Source organism: Peromyscus californicus, unplaced genomic scaffold (assembly GCF_007827085.1).
Source record: "Peromyscus californicus insignis strain IS unplaced genomic scaffold, ASM782708v3 Scaffold_14__1_contigs__length_90479793_seg_2, whole genome shotgun sequence".
In the NCBI taxonomy this organism is placed as follows: Eukaryota; Metazoa; Chordata; class Mammalia; order Rodentia; family Cricetidae; genus Peromyscus; species Peromyscus californicus.
In genome coordinates, this window is record NW_026294436.1 from 32,518,661 (window position 1) to 32,538,879 (window position 20,219).

At 34.1% G+C, this 20,219-nt stretch overlaps 1 protein-coding gene across 3 annotated transcripts in view; it reads left to right on the top strand.

The window, feature by feature from the left end:
* Window positions 1-20,219, top strand: part of Brinp3 (BMP/retinoic acid inducible neural specific 3) — a 373,866-nt gene that overhangs the window by 201,877 nt on the left and 151,770 nt on the right. For all 3 annotated transcript variants that reach the window (XM_052737127.1, XM_052737128.1, XM_052737129.1), the window contains exon 4: window positions 6,396-6,586. In XM_052737127.1, the coding sequence (XP_052593087.1) occupies window positions 6,396-6,586 (191 nt within the window). The remainder of the gene's footprint in view (window positions 1-6,395; window positions 6,587-20,219) is intronic.

Sequence of the window (20,219 nt, forward strand, 5' to 3'; positions counted from 1 at the left end):
TGCCTGTGAACATTTCCACTGCATGATGACACACACCTGGTTCACTCTATATCTGTTGATCAATGCTCTCCCTTTCAATAACATAAGTAACAGGTCACTTTCATATGCCACTTATAGATCTCAGCAATGGGTCAGTGATCCACATGTGCTTATTTCTCACCATAAAAATAATAAATTATTGCATAGTAAAATGTAATGAGTTGAATTATTCTTATGGATTTAACCCTAGGATACATGTAATGATGGATTTTTTTTTAAAAAAATGTGAGATTATAATTACAAAATTTCTCCTTTTTCTTTCCTCCCACTAAACCCTACCACATACCCCTCAATATACTCTTTCAAATTTATGACCTCATTTTTCACTTTATTATTTCATATATAATATATATATATATATATATATATATATTCCTAAATATAGCCTGTTCAGTCCATACACTGTTATTTGTAAATGTGTTTTCACAGACGGCTATTTAGTACCAAAAAAGTCAGTTGCTGTGCTCTTATTTCAGGTATATGAGTGTTTTACAAACATGTATGCTTACCTAGTACCTATGGAAGCTAAAAGAGGGTGTTAGATTTCCGAAGCTGGAATTAAGAAAGATTGTAAGTTGCCATGTGGGTTCTGGGAACTGATCACATGTCCTTACAAGAGCAGCAAGTGCTCTTAACCATTTAGCCATTTCTCCAGACCTTTCATGTAATTTTTATTCTGTTAATTTCTGTCTAAATTTTTAAGAATATTGCTTCTATTACTAACAATGTAATATACATATGAGAATGAAAATTGGCACAAACCAAGTGAAAAGTAAATAGAATCAAAGGTCTTTAATTTCTATTTCTGTTGGAGTTAACAGAGCTGATTTGTCTATCAAGACAGGAAAAATAAAAACATAATAAAAAAAAGTCATGCTTCAGAAGTGTATAAAGCTTTCAGCTAATTATTGCTATAATATCAAAGTTGTGATGTGGTTTTGTTTTATTTTTCTGTGTTTCACATTCTCCATGAAAGAATGTTCAAGTTGGGCTTTTAATGTCCAAAAACTCTCAACGAGTTTCAGTTGCCAGAGACAGGTGCATGATTTCCACATGGAAAATTAAGATCTTTTTCTATCTGCAGTCATTTATGCTTTTCATGTTCTAGCAGACTTGGGATACTGGTGTATCACTTCCAAAAGCACAGGCCATGTGACTGTCCTTTACAACTCATGTCTTGCTTATAGATAGCAGCAGGTCTAAACATATATTTCTAAAATATTTGTATAATTGGTACTTGTGGGAAATTTTTAAATTGAGGATGTAGCCTTCTTCCTCAAGTCTTTATATAAGTATCTCAATAATTTGAATAACATAAAAATTGAGAAAACTTGGTAGTTGTTCATATTTTTAAGATTAAAACAGGTGTCTTAGGAAGAAAAAAGTATTTGTTCTCTATAAAGATTGATAGTTCTCCCAAAAAAAAAAAAAAGATTGATAGTTCTTGAAAATGTAACATATTAAATGATCTTTATCATAAGCTAGATAACATCAAATAGATGCTTGGTATATTATATACAATAAATTAGTACAGATTTTTTAAAAAGTATAGCAACTTACATTGAGATTTAAGCTGTTTCTCATATTTGACTTAAGGGGGATCTTTTACATACATGAATTAATATCCTGTTATGAAGAAAAGACAAGTAATTTGTAAGTGGGTCATTTTATCAGACTGTTAAAAACCCACCACTATTTTTAAACACCCTAAACATTTTGATAATAAAAATAACCTAGGTAATAAACATGATTGAGTCTAGATTACTGTAGTAAAACAATCAGTAATATGAACTTAATATGAAAATATAAGGTTTTCATCATAAGTACAATAAAATTAGGGGGAAATGGAGAATAAACTAGCATTTATTATATTCATTTTTTCTCTGCCAAGGGTGGTAGAGAATTACAGAGTTTAATGTTCTTAAGGAATTGAAAGAGTATATTACCTCTTATTTGGAACCAAGGGCACTAACAATCTATGCAAGTTTAAGAACATATCAAGATCAGCAAGGAGAGGACAGTAAATGATAAGAATTTATTCAGCATATGTGATAGCAAAATTGTTCATGTACCTCTCATTATATCATATTGTCTTTATAATTTCACATTTAAATTGTCCAAATTTGAATAAATAGTAGAATTACTAAACATATAAGTATACTAATATGTGCAATATTTATAATTTATTCTTATTTTATGAAGTATTTATTGATTTTTGCAGGTTAGAAGAGAACACAAATATCTGTGATTATTTACAGTAATGTAATAAAAGATAGAGGGATTAATTAACTCTTCCTTAGATGGAAAAATGTATATTCTCCTTGCTTGTTCATTTCTGGCCCAAATTTCCTTATGCACATCTGTTTTTAAATGTACAGTATTCTGTATGTCATAACTCACATTAGCATATTTTGAGCCATTCTATCTAAAACAGCAATTACTGTGTCTTGCTATGTGTTGTTTTAATTTTGTGTGAGACAGTATATTTGGTAAATAGTCTTAAATCAGTTACCATTGGTAAAGTTTTAAAAGTGTATGCTGATTCTGCCGTCTAGAGTAAAAGATGATTGGAATTTTATGAGAAAGTAGGTAATAGCATAGATTTTCTTTTAACCTGAAAAGTGATGACAGAAAAAAAAAATCTTAGAAATATGAATTTAGAGAACTTATATTCTGCATATGGGCACAAACTCTAGTATACAGCTAAAGAATTTATTAAAAGAAAAGTAGAAAGGCAGGCATTATTCATAAAAAAAGGCTTACATTACTAAAAATACTTTGGCTTAAAAGAATTTTTGTTTTGTTTTTCTAAACATTATATGGATTCAATCTGTTATATTTAGGAATATATGTGAATAGATAGATAGATAGATAGATAGATAGATAGATAGATAGATAGATAGATGCATGCAATAACAGTGAAAAATAGGCCATAAACTTGAAGAGCAGGGTGAAGTATGTAGAAGAGTTGAAAGGGAGGAAAGTGAAGGGATAAATGTGGTAATTAAATTATGATCTCAAAAATAAAACAATAAGAAAATAATTTTGTGAATGAAAGACATTAATAAGGCAGCAATGTTTAAATTCTTAATATATTTTACTCACATTCTAATCTGGCTACAAATATCTTTTCTTACATATGAATGTTATTCCAAAATAATTTCTATGTATATGAAAATTGAGTCTTAATTTATAATTCATCATCCAATTACTAAATTGAGGCCATGGTTCGAACTCAGTGGCTAGAACATTTACATCAGAACAACCCCATGCTGTTCTACAGTTCTAAATTCTGGTAAAAGAATCTCTCCTAGTTTTTAAATTATCTTTTCTCTCCCATAACATGTGACTTTCAATTAATGTTTGAACAAGTCCAATAAAAAAGAAGCTTGCAAGCAAGTTGGGAAAATGTCTCAGCAGTTAGTGGATGGTAAAGCTCCTGAAGAAAACCAGTGTTTATTTCTTATTTTCCTGGTTGTGTGACTCAAACACCTATTATGTCTAAATCCAGAGGATCTGATGTCTTCTCCTGGATTTTGTGGGCACCTGTACTCACATGTGCACATAACCTCACACAGTCACAGCCACATATACATAATGAAAATGAGAAAGTAAATCTAAAAAAAAAAAATTAAATTTGAAAAGGTAGGAAACTTCTGTTGAAATACAGGAAACTCATGATCTTCCTGCCTTCACCTCCTTCAACAAATCCTACCAGCCTGTGCCATCACATCCACACTCAAGCACCAGTCTGAGCTCCAGGAATCCAGTCAAAGAGAGGGAAGAGGGATTCTATGAGCAAGGGGCATCGAGATTATGATGGGGAAACGTACAGAGACAACTGAACCAAGCCAGTGGAAACTCATAAACTTTAGACCAACAGTGATGGAGCCTCCATGGGATTGGAAAAGGTCCTTTGCATAAGGAGACACTTGTGTAACTTGATCTGCTTAAGGAGCCTCTGGAAGTAGGATCAGAATCCATCTCTGATGCATGACCTGGCTTTTCAGAGCCCATTATCTTTGGTGGGACACCTTGTACAGCCTTGATGCAGGGGGAGGGGCTTGGACCTGCCTCAGCTGAATGTAACAGGCTCTGCTGACTTACCATAAGAGGCCTTATCTTTTCAGAGGAGGGAATGGATGGTGGGTCAATGTAATACACCATATAAACAAACTGAAAGAAAAAAAAAAAAAAAAAACATGATCATCTCACTAGATGCTGAAAGGGCCTTTGACAAAATCCACCATCCCTTCATGATAAAGGTCTTGGAGAGATCAGGAATACAGGGACCATACCTAAACATAATGAAGGCAATTTACAGCAAGCCAATAGCCAACATCAAATTAAATGGAGAGAAACTCTCTTCCCTGAAAAATACTGCCTGGCTAATGACCATTTAGCTCTTTATTAAACTAATCACAGTGACATATCTTCACACAGTGTAAAGAAATATTCTTCAACATGATATGCTAAATGTTTTCCTTATTTCCTAATCTTGAAACAGCCTCACACTATTAAAATTGTCACATTTGGTCAGGAGTAAGAAGTTTATAAATTTTACTGGTAGACATTGTTTATCAACACTATAATTTTGATCTTTCATTATGACTAATAAATATCTGTTGTGTGTATGTGTTTTCAAATATTTGTGCCAAAGTTATGTGTAATTATGTAAAGGTGTTTTTCTTTCATGCTCTCTGGAAACATTTCAACAAATCTTTAATTTTCATCTTCAAAATGAAATCATTTTAGCAGAATCATTTGTGCTAAATTAAATCATTTGTGTCAGCTCCGTGAGCTTTATGTTTAAAGTATTTTATTACCAAGAAACCAAAAACCTATACTTAAACAATGTCATAATATAATTATTTTTATGGCTTCTAATTTGATTTATTTTGGATTTACTATGTCAATTTTCCATGCATTTTTCCCCTTTGGGGAAAAATGTATCTTGATAGTTGTTAGTGTGTTTCCTATCTGTTATCTCAAGGAAGCTGCTTTGAGACAATTGAAAATTACTCTTTTTAGATATTTTTCTTTATTTCATATGGGTTTACTTTTTTCATCACTCATTTTGTATTAGATTCATAAAGCTTGCACACTTTCGTGAACTTGATCACATATGTTTATCAACATAAGCATTTCTCTGTGAACTGTCATAGCTCCATCCTTTAAACTGTGGTATCAGAAAGGCTTTCTAGGAAAAATTAGAATGTATTCTACATAATTTATCATAGAAAAAATATTACATCCTAAATATTTGCCTTAGGTTTGGAGAGAGGAAAGAAAAGGGGGAATGTTATAATTATATTAAAATCTCAAAAATTATTTTAAATCATTTCAATCATTTAGTGTTTTGTATCTGTATAATTTTTATTAACAGCTTATTACAATGTAAATGTGAATTGACTGTCTTACAGAGGTCTATGGGCTCATATCACTAGATGATCACATGAACTACTCTATTATAAAACATACACTATCTTTCAGACAGACAGGGGATATATATACTGCTCTTGAGGGTGATCTTATTTGGTCTATCCTAGGTACACTCTTTCAGTTTTTAAGTGGGCACAATGCCACCATAACACATGGGTTCCTGAGGGAGAACATGAAGCAAATTTGGCAATTATTTGGTAGATAAATATGCAATGCTGGCAAAGTCTGAGAAGAACAAATTCTTCACATCCAACTTAGATAGTATGGGTGTTCTTCATTACTATTTCATCTTTGGAAACCAAAGCTTCCCTGTAACTCACCATAAGTCTTGTCTCACTCTCTATCATCATTATCGGTTTCTATGACTTCCATTGAGTTTTGTGATTTACATAGTGCCAATTAATGCACCATATTTTAATACATAATGGGAAGGGAACTTGTGAATGTGTTGCTAATGAATATGTACATGCATAAAATATAGATTCTATACATTTCAAATGTATACCAGAATACTATTTAGGTTTTCTTGTTTCCACCTTGATTGATATGCTTTTCACATGGTAAAATATATGGTTTAATGCAGTACTACAAAACTTCACGTAATATTTTATAAGACTTCACTTTGTGGTCTAAAAGTATTCACTAAGTTAAACTACATGACAAAGGTAGTTTAATGAAATTATCCTTTAACATCTTGATATTTAAAATTTACTAAATATATATTCAAACCCTTAAATATCTGTGGTATTTCTAGGTACTTAGGAAAGAAAATTATAAACATTTTTAAAACTTCATTAAATTTTATGGTTTTCATTCATTTTTCTTCACAGGAGTTTATAGGCATTCATTCTTGAAGATAAGTATAAAACGTACTTTAACTGGGAAATACAATCATTTTCATATCATTAATACAGGAGAGGAGTCACTCACAATTTTTGTGGACAAGCGGAAGCTGAGCAAAAGATCTGAAGGAAGTGACACAAGCACCAATAGTTCGTCTGTCACCCTGGAGACCCTACATCAGTTGGCTGCTTCCTATTTCATTGACAGGGACAGCACTCTTCGCAGACTCCACCATATCCAAATTGCATCCACTGCCATCAAGGTAAGCATGAAATAACACTTACATTGCCCCTTTCCTTTGTTTATCCCATTTCTATGATATCTCTCTGGCTATTTCTTGGACCAGTGATTTAAATGATTGTTATAAAAATGTGGCTTTTTTCAATTGTTTTTAATTATAACATATAATTGTATGCAGATTGATGCAGTATTTTCAATTGATAAGTAGGTCAGAGGTTTTTTTTTTCTTTTTTAATGTGGAAATATAATTAAAATTAATTTAATTTTGAAATTCAGTCTTGTTCAGAGACACTTCTTGGGATGGTGTATGTAAGATTAACCTTAAAAATCATATAGATTTTATTTGCTGTTGTTCCTCATACTATGCTTTTAAAATATAGCAAGATGTTCTATTAGGATGAAAATGAGTTAGAGCAAAAATAAAATCATGAAGAGTTCTTGTCTAAGATATTTAAAAGTGAATGATGATACCCTAATGTAGAATTAGTAGAACAATGCTATCTGCTCACCAGTCATTTGACTCTGTACTTAGTAAGTTTGACTATCAAAAACTATCAAATGAAAAGTGACGTGGGTAAACAATCAAAAGATAAAAGAAATCAAGAAAGGAGAAGTAGAGAATGAGGTTTTGAGGAGTGGGGTTTTGTGATTATACCCTTTTAGTGGCATTTCTATAGAATATTAAGCTAATCATATTATTGTGTTTGGCCAAGGGCAAGAGTATTAATAACTGACAAGAGCCAGATGGTGGTGGCACATGCCTTTAATCCCAGCACTTGGGAGGCAGAGCTAGGTGGATTTCTGTGAGTTCAAGGCCAGCCTGGTCTACAGAGCGAGATCCAGGACAGGCACCAAAACTACACAGAGAAATCCTGTCTCGAAAAACAAAAACAAAAAAACAAAAAACACACACAAAATAACCTGAACAAGAATGGGCGCAGTAGGTTCTTGGAAGAATGTTGTTATAACAAAATGAATACAAAGAATTTTTTTGTCATCTTATATCTCACATATCATACTTAATACAAGAAGCAAATATTAAGTATAAAAATCATAGTTCTATGAAATGAAAATGAATGTGTACGTGCCTTTGTGCCTATAAGTTGAAAGGTTATCACTGTGATATTTGGGGAAATGTGAGCATGCACACTAGCACACACACACACACACACACACACACACACACACACACACGATAATCTTGGAAAATATTGAAATATCTTTAGCAGAAGGATTATCAAAAATATGGAATGCTCTGACATATGTATGTTTAGTGTATCTAGTATAAGGATTAGGTAACTTTTTTCTGTAGATGTAAATTATAAAATGCAATTTTACATAATTTATACTTTATTATTTATAATTCAGAAGTCAGCCTCTAACTGTGGAGCTCATATTGAGGAACTGAGCATATAAGCAATATCTAGACTGTATAGATTAACATACAACCAGTACAATTTCAGATATCTTTGATAATGTGGAAAAGCTTTAAGGTAGGATATTGTTAAATATTTACTTGACAATACTGAAGAGAAATACACTTTACCAGAAATCAATTTTAATAATGAAAACAATATGTTAAGCTATAATTTCCAATAGAGAAAGCATGGATGTATGTATATTATATAGTTATTGACTTTTTATTTATTAAAAGTAGAAATATATAGCTGAGTTTTTTCCTTTGTTTTTTTCTTTATTTTATTTTATTATACAATATAATTTAATTCTACATATCAGGCATGGATTCCCTTGTTCTCCCCCCTCCTGCCCCCTCCCCTACCCCCAGACCCCCCATTCCCATCTCCTCCAGGGCAAAGACTCCCCCGAGGATTGATATCAACCTGGTAGACTCAGTCCAGGCAGGTCCAGTCCCCTCCTCCCAGGCTGAGCCAAGTGTCCCTGTATAAGCCCCAGGTTTCAAACAGCCAACTCATGCACTGAGCACAGGACCCAGTCCCACTGCCTGGATGCCTCCCAAACAGATCAAGCCAATCAACTGTCTCACCTAATCAGAGGGCCTGATCCAGTTGGCGGCCCCTCAGCCATTGGTTCATAGTTCATGTGTTTCCATTTGTTTGGCTCTTTGTCCCTGTGCTTCATCCAACCTTGGTCTCAACAATTCTCACTCATATAAACCCTCCTCTTTCTCGCCAATTGGACTCCCAGAGATCCACCTGTGGCCTGGCCTTAGATCTCTGCATCCAGTTCCCTCAGTCATTGGATGGGGTTTCTAGCACGACAATTACGGTGTTTGGCCATCCCATCACCAGAGTAGGTCAGTTTGGGCTGTGTCTCTACCATTGCCAGCAGTCTATTGTGGGGGCATCTTTGTAGATTTCTGTGGGCCTCTCTAGCACTTTGCTTCTTCCTATTCTCATGTGGTCTTCATTTACCATGGTCTCCTATTCCTTGTTCTCCCTCTCTGTTCTTGATCCAGCTGGGATCTCCCGCTCCCCTAAGCTCTCTTTCCCTCGACCCTCGCCCTTCGTTACCCCCACTCACGTCCAGGCTGTTCATGTAGATCTCATCCATTTCTTCGTCATTGGGTGATCCCTGTGTCTTTCTTGGGGTCCTGTTTTCCAGATAGCCTCCCAGGTTTTGTGAGTAGCAGTCCAGTCATTCTTGCTCCACATCTTGTATCCTTCTATGAGTGAGTACATACCATGTTTGTCTTTCTGAGTCTGGGTTACCTCACTCAGGATGATTTTTTCTAGATCCATCCATTTGCCTGCAAACCTCATGATGTCATTATTTTTCTCTGCTGAGTAGTATTCCATTGTGTATATGTACCACATTTTATTTATCCATTCTTCAGTTGAAGGGCATCTAGGTCGTTTCCAGGTTCTGGCTATTACAAACAATGCTGATATGAACATAGCTGAGCAAGTGCCCTTGTGGTATGATTGAGCATTCCTTGGGTATATGCCCAAGAGTGGTATAGCTGGATCTACCACCCTGAACGCGCCCGATCAGACAGCTGAGTTTTTAATGCCTATAAGTAAAATATATTCACCCACACATCATAACTAAAAATAATGACTATTTCCGCATAGACACCTTTTCTCTTAAAAAAAAAGAGACAGCATATGTTTTAAATATCATGTAGCTGCATATTAAAAGTATTTTAGACTTTGCCTACACAAGTATTGTTGGAAAAATAGGACTCCACATAGTTCATAGTCTGACTGTGTAGTAGAAATGAAGCCCAGGGAGAAGAGGCTCTGATGAGGAATGAAGAATCCAGGACTGCTCTGAAAGAGAGGAAGAAGTAACTTTGTGTTTGGAAACTGACACTCTTACCTTGATTGGGTGGGCAACTGACATTTCCCTTCTTCCACAAACCGTGAGAGCTCATAAATTTCAAAGTGCCTGCCCAGAGGCTGAAGATTGGCAGAAGTTAAGCCTTAGATAATGGAGAAGAAACAAAGTGTGATGAGGATGAGGAATGAAGAGGTTATGAATGAAAACATTTCTATTTTATTATTAAACTATAAAAAAAATCTGGAAATGATTCATGTGCCAGATCACAATAGAATGTCTATGAGCTCAGACAGAAAAAATTATTAATTGTGCCAGAGTGACGGGCAATAGGGACTGACAAAGAGGCTTTCTGGACTTAACTCTGTCCTCAATGCTATTGATTTTTAGAGGACGTTGTAATTTGGAGTGAATAGTAATGTCTGAAGCAGTGTGAGTTGCATTCTGGGATACTCTGAAGGTTTTTGCCACTGTGTTTTGCTCAAGCTGCAATGAAGCTCAAAGGTGTTCACGTGTGCCCAGGAAGACAGATATTTAAAGTATAAATACTGTAAAACGGGTCCCTACGTGGGTTAAAAAATATATCCCACTTACTTGTTTATGATAGTACATATAACAATGTATAAATGACAGCGTAAACATGGTAAATATGGACAAACGAGGTGGTGAGACATATTCAAGAATATCCAAACATAAATAAAAATGACATGAAACTACTTTAAGGAAGCCACTTCAAGACATATTCAGTCCCTAGGCACAAACACACACATACACACACACACACACACACACACACACACACACACACACACACACATTAAAAAAACTATGAGGGAGCACAAACAATAAAAGCAATGTATTGAAGTAAATAATTGAATACAGAGGGTTGTTATATTGTATAGAAACTAAATTTAATCCCTTCACTAAATCCCTAGAGTTTACAATCATTACCTTCATATATAATTTTATATTATATTTTATCATATTATATTATATAAGCTGGTATTAGAATAACAAAATGCACAGTTTCTTCGTTTGGTTATATTCTGTTTCTTCAAAGTGCCATGTGTTAGACATTTTATTTCTTGAATAAATGTTGAATGTGTTTGCCTTTCAATTCACAGAATTTAAAAAGCAAACTACTGTTAAAAAATAACTCAAATGAAATTACCAGACATCAACAAAAATGCAACTAAAACTGCACAATCCTGCCAATTTTATCCATGTGAATTCTTGAAAAATACAGAGAGTTGATCAATTAGTGCTATGAGCTGCATTCTAGAAAATGAAATACAGCAACTTGTTGTACTTATCTCCTATAATTATGAAAGTAAATGTGAGTAGTAGCTCATTAATGCAACTCTAAATTTCCAAACAGAGGCCCAAACTGCTGTGTAGCTCAATAATATTCAATGTATGTGTGGTTAATACATAGATATAAACTTGTATTTCTCAAAATAATCATTAATTGTAATGTCATACAAATGTCTATAATTGGCTATTACTTTTTAAAAATCTCAACTCAACTGAATTATCTGGCACACAATTTTACTGATATGACCTTCATTTTGAAATACCCTGATAAAGATAAAAGTTTTAAAAGGGATATTAATGAGAAAATAAAATGGAAGTTTTTCTGGTGAGGAAATTTATCCAAAAACCTAATTTTGATTATACACATGCTTTGTTTAAAATGCTTTTTCTAAATTAAGTTTTAAAATTATTCAATGAGTAAAATTGATTATTTGATAGAATTTAATTAATGGTGTTAGAATAACATAATTGTTATTTTCTTGAAATATTGATGTATATTTCTCTTCTATGGTTTTATATATAGAATAGCAATTACTTTAATAGAGTAATAAGAGATAGATAAGTTTTTAATTTTTCAGTGTTTATAGTTTAAAAAATCCAGAAAAATCATACAGTGTATGCTAAAGTTAAGTCGGTTCAAAATTATTTTTCATGTTTCATATTTAGATTGCGGTAGGCAGAGTTGAGAAATTTTGCATATGCCTTAAACTCTTGAATTACACACTGTGAGGACTGATATTCTCTGTCAACTCTATGGGATTTAGAATTATCATTTAAACAAATATGGGTCTCCCCCCTCTCTCTGTCTGTCTCTGTCTCTGACTCTGTCTCTCTGTCTCTCTGTCTCTCTGTCTCTCTGTCTCTCTCTCTCTCTCTCTCTGTGTGTGTGTGTGTGTGTGTGTGTGTGTGTGTGTGTGTGTGTGTGTGTGTGTACTGGATTATCTGAATTAACTTAATTGGGGAGAAATGACCAGCTCTCAATGTGACAAGCACCATTCCACAGGCTGGGGTTGGTTATAATTGGAATAAAAAACTAAATGCAGGTTGAGGGCCTGATTTCATTATTCTCTGCTTCTGGACTGAGGATGACAAGCTGTCAGCTTTTGCAAGATGCTTTCCCATTGACTTCCCTGCAAAGACAGACTATCCTATCAAAGTGTGAGCCAAAATGACCCCTCCTTCCTTAAACTGCCTCTGTCAATCTTTTTGTTGCAATGACAAGTACCTAATACATATATTAAATTAATATTTGAATCCACTTATAGAATCAAACACTAAAACCACTCTTAAGAAGCATTGTTTATATGTTGAGAGTAAAATTTTGTGATTTTTCTATTAGTTTACTTTCTATAACTAAGCAATAAGTTTTAGAGTGCTAAAATAAAGCAAGACTTATAATCCAAGCTATTCAAGATGTTGAAACAGGAGGATTATAAATTCAAAGTCTGGTTGTATTATTGGGTATGTACAAATTAAAAAGAATTCATCAATATTCTAAAGTAAAGATAAGTTGTAAAAAAAACTTTGGATATAGCTCAGTGTTAATGTGCTTAAAATGAAAGTCTGCTATGACTTGTGAAATTCTTATATACTCCATCTACTTGGCAAGTCCATCTTGTATCAATTCAGCTCACATGCCATAGTTTTAAAAAGGATTTATTTTATTGTTTGAGATTATAATATTATTATATCATTTTCTCCTAAACATTTCCTCACTTTCAAACTTCCCATAAGCCCCTTTTTTACTCTTTTTCAAATCCAGGCCTTCTCAGTTTGTATAGAGCTCTTTGTAGGTATATTTTCATGGAGTTATTTATTTCCTTTCAAACTTCCATTGGACGATCTAGTATTAAATGCATTTTTCATGCTGTTCTTTGCATCTATATATTCACTCATCCTTAATGTTAGGAACTTTTGTGTACCATCAACAGTTCCGTTAAAAATACCTTTTTTGTTTCGTTGGTTTCTAGATTCAATTTGTCTTAGAGTATATATACATGTGAATATCATTGTGCAGCATTTTTCAGTTAGTAGTTGGTGGATTTTACTATGAAAAATGACTGCCTTGTTCATTCTTGATGTCATGAATGATTGAATTCCCTTGTTTGCAGGGTGCAATATTTTAATGTTGATTATATAATCTGTATGCTGCCCCCCCAAAAAAACCACACATGTTGTTGCAGATAACGCTATAATGAACACATCTCTCTCTCTCTCTCTCTCTCTCTCTCTCTATATATATATATATATATATATATATATATATATACACATATATTTATGTAAATTGACACTGTGCTTCTCTGAGTTTTTAGTGCAGACATATTCCTTGTTTCCATTTTTGGCAACAGAAGTGATTAATTTTTTTTGTGTGTACATAATGGAGGTATATTTGTCAGTTTTTAATTTGTGATAATAAAATATCCATCATCATTAACAACTATATATGGGTTTAAAATTTTCCTAATGTTTATCATAATTTTCCTCTTTGCGTGTTAGGTTAGTTTTTCTTTTGTTGATCTTCATTTTATAACTATTCTTCCTGATGGCATAAGCAGAACTTATTATTTTCTGTTATTTTTTCAACGAAACTGTGTGTGTGTGTGTGTGTGTGTGTGTGTGTGTTTAAGCTACCAAGAGGTGACTAATATTTGATTGTTATATCAAATAATGAGAGAAATAGGAAAAATATTAGGCATTTCCCTTCTTTGTGATGTTTACACTATGTTTACATCATTCTTTTGTTCAGATCTTTTCAATCAAGTCATTTTTTTTCCTCCAATGGAGAAGTACACTCAATGAGGCTGTCAAGCTTCAGTTACTTTGAGCTTCCACATACCACATTGCCTTTGTTCTTATTCAGAGCTAAGACTATAGTCATGCTTTGTATACTGCAGCATGGAAACCACTATACTGTGTACCAGCTGACCCAGGGAAACACAGTAATACCCTGCAAAACACAACAACAAAAATTACAGGCATGGGGATAGACCATGCTGGTGATACAGTCTACTTGAATATTGAAAAGAAGGTTTTAGATAAAGTGATGAGAATAGATATTTTCAAAAGAATATTGTAGTCAATTAGACTAGAATAAATAACATTTCTGACATTTATGTCATTATTAGAGCTTCAGCACAAATTAAGAAAAAAGAAAACAGAGAAGCCCAAAACTGTCACAGATTTTAACACCCTTCTCTTAGTAACAGAAAATGAAACTGTGATCAGCAATAAAATGTTAGATTTGCGTGAGTGTCACACAAGCCATTCATACGTTAATTAGTACTACTGGAAAGATATATGGAAAGTCATAAAATATTAAAAATAAAATAACAACCTTCTAAAGCATCCACAGGTGAAAGAAAAACTAAAACTTAATAGTGTTGAAGAGAGGGCTCAGTGGAAGGAGTGTTTGCCCATATTGTGAGGATCTAAGTTCAGACCCTTATAAACCCACATAAATTCAGAAGCAGTAGAAACATCCATATTCCTAGTGAATCTTAAACAAGAGGAATCCTGAAAGAGCATAGGACAGCAAGCCTGGCATCTACATCGGTACACGAGAAGGGACTCAGTCTCTAATAGTGTGAAAGGTCAAAACCCAAACATACAGAATAAGTAAGTGATAAATATATGTTGATATTCATATCCTTTCAAGAGATACATAGCAACTCAGGGTAAGTTGAAAAATTATCATATGAAAAATATAAACAATTTCAAATATGTACTTAACTTTACAAGAAACAGTTACAAAACATTAAGATAAAATTGGCAGAAAACTGAATTTTTATCATAAAATAAATAAGAAGGCATGAATGCCTAAACAAAAATGTACAAAATAAACCCTGAACAAAACAACAAAAAAAATGAAAGTCAATAAATTATGAATCAAGAAACACTGAGAAAAATTCAACTCATTTAAAATATTTATTATTTTTTATAGGACATAAATAAAACTGATGAGCATATAACAAGAATTACCAGGTCACAAAACAATTACAAGTTCATTTTCCAGTACTAGCAGTGTATGAGTTAATGGTACCATCAGTAACACCAGTATGTGAGCATTACTAAGCACATATTATGAACAAATTTATATCTACAGGTTTGAACATTGTCACCTTCTTTGACAGACAGCTTTCTCAAGCTCATTCAAGAATGGAAAAGCCTAAATTAATCCATGTTTATTAGATAGACTGACGCTTAGTTAAAGATACATCTTGATGAGAAGACATCTTTTTCAGATGGCTTCAGTATTGAATTCTAACAAATATTTTAACATGACAAAATTATACCAATCTTAGAAACTCATACAGAACATTGAGATAGATTGATTATGCCTAAGCCATGTTCTGAAATTAAAAAAAAAAACACTTTAAGGTCAGACTAGGTGAAGAAACTACCAATAGAGCTGGGAGAGTATATATTAGCACATGTGCACTCAAGCTAAGTTGAAGCATCTTAAACCCAGGACTATATCCAAAGTTAGAGCCTGATTCCAAGAATTCAGGGAGCAACATGGAAAAATCTACCAATTTCAATTATCATATTAATGATATTAAATTTAGAATTACACAGAAAATAGGTTTAGACATTTGCAGAGGTAAGGGAGCTTTGAACTAAGTCAGAAATGTGTTTCTATAAGAGAAAATAAAAAGCAGGAGAAATGGACCTTCCATACCTGATAAGCAGTATGCACAAATGTCTCTAAACAGGTCTTTTCTAATTTCAGAAACAAGACAGGCATGCCTGCTACTATTGCAGTTATTAAACATTGTTCTTCAGGGTGGAGCTACTTCAGGCATCTCAGATAAAGAACTAAGTCATTAAAAATGATAAAATCAAAATTTTCTTTATTCATAGTTAATACAAGTGACTCTGCTGAAAAACCAATGATGTCTTTAAAAACAGAGAAAAACAAAATTGGAATTTTTTCAAGCTTACAGTATAATGAGCATTGTAAATCCATTGCTACAGAATGTGAAAGAATTAATCCGTGATAAATATAAAAAAAAACAATAAAAAACATTGAAGCATTATTCAAATTCTTCAGTTCATGGTTTAAATATTACTATTACACTCTTTTAAACATGTATGGAATACGTATGTTTATGTCATCGTATGTGCACAGATGCTCTGTATATCAGTCCATCTGTCAGGACACATTGTACATACCTGTCTTAGTCAGTGTTCTATTGTTGTCAAGAGACACCATTACCAAGGCAACTCTTATGAAGGAATTGAATATGTCTTCTTTACAGTTTCAGAGGTTTAGTCCATTTTCATTATGGCAAGGAGCATGGTGGCACACAGGCAGGCAAGGCTCTAGAGAAGCAGTTGAGAGTTCTATATCTGGATCCAAAGCCAGCATGGAGAGGGAGACACTGAGACTTGGGGTTTAAAGTCTCAAGCCAACCCTTTTTGACACACTCCCTCCAACAAAGCTATGCCTACTCCAAATAGGCCACACCTCTTATTCCTTCTTAAGTCGTGCATTCCTGAGACTAAGCATTCAAACATATGAGCCTATGAGGGTAATTCTTATTCACACCACACCACCACGCATAATCTCTGTAGATGTAACCAACCATCTTATTAAATAAGAAACACAGAGCCGATTCAGAGAAGAAAACCAAGAGGTCAGAACTAAGAGCCTTACCCTTCCTACTTCAGCCAAGGGAGCTCTCCGAAAGGGCCTACTTTCTGGGTGTGTATGTCCTTAAATAGTCTTTCTGTTCTGCCTTCTCATTGGTTGTAAACCCAAACACATGACTGCTCTTGTCACTGCCTGTCTGTAGAGACTTCCAGGTCTTCTATGGTTGGTATTGAGATTAAAGGCATGTGTCTCCAATGCTGGCTGTATCCTTTTACACACAGAGATCTACCTAGCTCTGTCTACCAAGTACTGGGATTAAAGGGGTGTGCCACCACCGCCATGCTCTTGTTATGGCTCTAATAGCTCTGACCCCGAGGCAACTTTATTTATTAACATACAATTAAAATCACATTTCAGTACAAGTAAAATACCACCATAAATCTCCCTGTAGGCTACTGTTTTCTGTAGCTAGAGTTTTCCTGCCTGGCCCACAGTCAGGACAAATCTCTCTCACCAGCCAGTCCCACAGCCGCTCAAACCCGACCAAGTAAACACAGAGACTTATATTAGTTACAAACTGTATGGCCGTGGCAGGCTTCTTGCTAGCTGTTCTTACAGCTTAAATTAATCCATTTCCATTAATCTATACCTTGCCACATGGCTCGTGGCTTACCGGCATCTTCACATGCTGTTTCTCATCATGGCGGCTGGCAGTGTCTCTGTGACTCAGTCTTCCACTTCCCAGCTTTATTCTCCTCCTTGTTCCGCCTACACTTCCTGCCTAGCCAATGGCCAATCAATGTTTTATTTAGTGACCAATCAGCAACACATTTGCCATACAGAACATCCCACAGCACTTCCCCTTTTTTTTTTTTTTTTCAAAAAGGAAGGTTTTAACCTTAACAAAGTAAAATTACATAAAATTTGGGAATTTGGGCATAGCTTCTCTTACTACTTCCTGCTGGAGGGGGGCGCTGTATCTTATGGGGACACAAAGAAAATTTTAGGATCATGGAGTAGTCCGTGAGGCTGTATTGTCTGAGCCAGTTGCCTTCAAACAATTCTGGATGTTGGATCATCTGGGCCATGGTGTCATCGGAGACCTTTCAGGGGGTCCTGGCTGGTCAAATCTGATGTATCTTAATCTGGAACAAATCCTTAGCCTCTGGCTTTCTGTGGGAACATAAGCAGAGTCTCCTTTCCAAAGTAACATATCCTTATATTCAAATTTTGAAGTCAAGGTACCTTTAAAATATACATTTTGGTTTAACTCAACAGCTTTTACAATCAAATGTTTTTCTGCAGTTAAAAATCCCAAAGACAACACAATCCAGATTCTCTGTGTGATATTCATCTTTATGTGGCTTATTTTTTATATTAATTTTACTGTCTCTTTAAAGACTTTATTTTTTAAAACTATGTATTTGTTTATATAACTGTATATACCACCTTTTTTGTCTCTTTCAAGCCTATGTATATTTTACACACATTGTCAACTATTATATCTGAATCTCTTATTGTGAATCTATTGCCTTAAACTGCAGCAGCTGTGGCTGCTGGCTTTGCCCACCTCAGCTTTCCAACATGGTTACGTTTACCACCAGCTCTGGGAGCTATCATGGGTCTATGCTTTTATCCAAGAGGCGTGTAGCCCAGAAACCTCTTTTTTTGTTTTGTACCTGCAAAGACTAAATCCACAACGTAGCTTAATGTGCCACTTACAGAGGCCTCATTCCCGCCATACAGCAGGTCGAGCGTGCACGCCAGAAACCCACCAGTAGCTCAAACCGGCAGCTGCCGCTCATTTGAGAGAGACAATTATTAACTGTTTTTAGCTCCGTTTAAGAATCTTTTTTTCCTCAGTTTTTAGGTGGAAACTCTTGCCACCACGTTGGACACCATTTGTAGCTAGAGTTTTCCTGCCTGGCCCACAGTCAGGACAAATCTCTCTCAGTTTTCCCTCATAGTTTCTTCTGTTCCGCTGTGTTTCTGACCAGTCTCTCTGACAAGTAATTCTCATTATTGTGGTTACTTCGTTAATAAAAACTCTGTGGTTTCTTTGCCTCTTTTTCAGTTTGTTTTTGTTTTCAATTTTTAAGGATTGCTTTTCCCGTAAAAATGTATTTGCTTCCTTCTTTATCCTTCCTGTACTGCTTAGATTTAGTAAATGCCTTTGATCCTATTTGATATATTTTTGGTGAATTTATTCTTTCATCAAATAATGCTTTTCTTTTTCTCTGGAAATATACATATACATGCATATTATAATTTTTATATATATATATATTGTGTCAAGTGTGTAAGTGGATATATTGTTGTCAATCATATTATATGTATATATGTACATATATAATCTGTATATATAATACATATTCTTCAAGATACTTACAAATGTGTATATGTAAATCATCCTCAAAAATCTCAATTCTTGTCTTCCATTTTGTTGCAATTTTTTCTGTTTCATTATTATTCCTTGAATTGTTTTCTGTATTTCATAAATATAAAATATAATTAACATGGAACTTTATTACAATGAAAACTAAGGTGTGATAAAAAAAGTGATGCTCTTACTATTGCACAAAAATAGCACTAATATTTTGTTTCCATTTTCAGTCTCTATGGATATGAAAGAATTAGTATGCACATTGTTTTTCAAAATTCCCCTCATATTATAAAATGCAGTTAATACAGGAATTGTTTCCTCTGTCTCAGTGTTCATGCCTTCACAGTTTTCTGTGTTTCGGGGATGCTGTAACTTACACTTTGGTATTCCTTGTCAGATAACTGGATTGTTGTTGACCAGCAGAACTAAATTTTCTCTTGTAGTATAGATCATTAAATTATTCTTATTGGACATATTCCTGTATTATTCATGGGATCTATTGTGTCTATGAGTGTGTATGTGGATATAAGGTACACAATTATAACCCCCCTCTGTTATTCCTGCCCACTCCACCATTCTCTTCTTCTTCTCTTCTTACAACTGTCTTCTTTCTTTTCTAAGGTGGCTCTTAGCACAGATTTCACATGACATTTGAAAGAAAACATGTAACCACTGCACCTCCCGTCTGATTTGTTTGCTTGGCATAATAATCTCCTCTAAATGGATGAATTAGAGTGAATTTTTAAACACAGAATTTAAGAGTTACGAACAATAATTTTTTTGATTTTAATATATTGTGTCAAACATTCTTTTAAAAAAGTTCCAGTAACTGCAAAACTAAAAGCAAGTATTTGTCCTTTCATACACAGATTAGCTGATGGAACTGTTTCGCTGATGAATTTATCATGTTTTTGTCCTTATTCAGTCCAGTGTAAAAACCAATAAGCTTCAAGAGGAATCCACATGTTTAAATGCAATCTGTCTGTCTAAGTCCTAGGAAATCTCTACTTCTCTTTTAGTTAACCTTCTTCTGCGACTTTAAGGCTTTGTTTGAATGTTTCTATCTTATTTGTGACAGACATATTTCCTGTCTTTCTGCTTGGG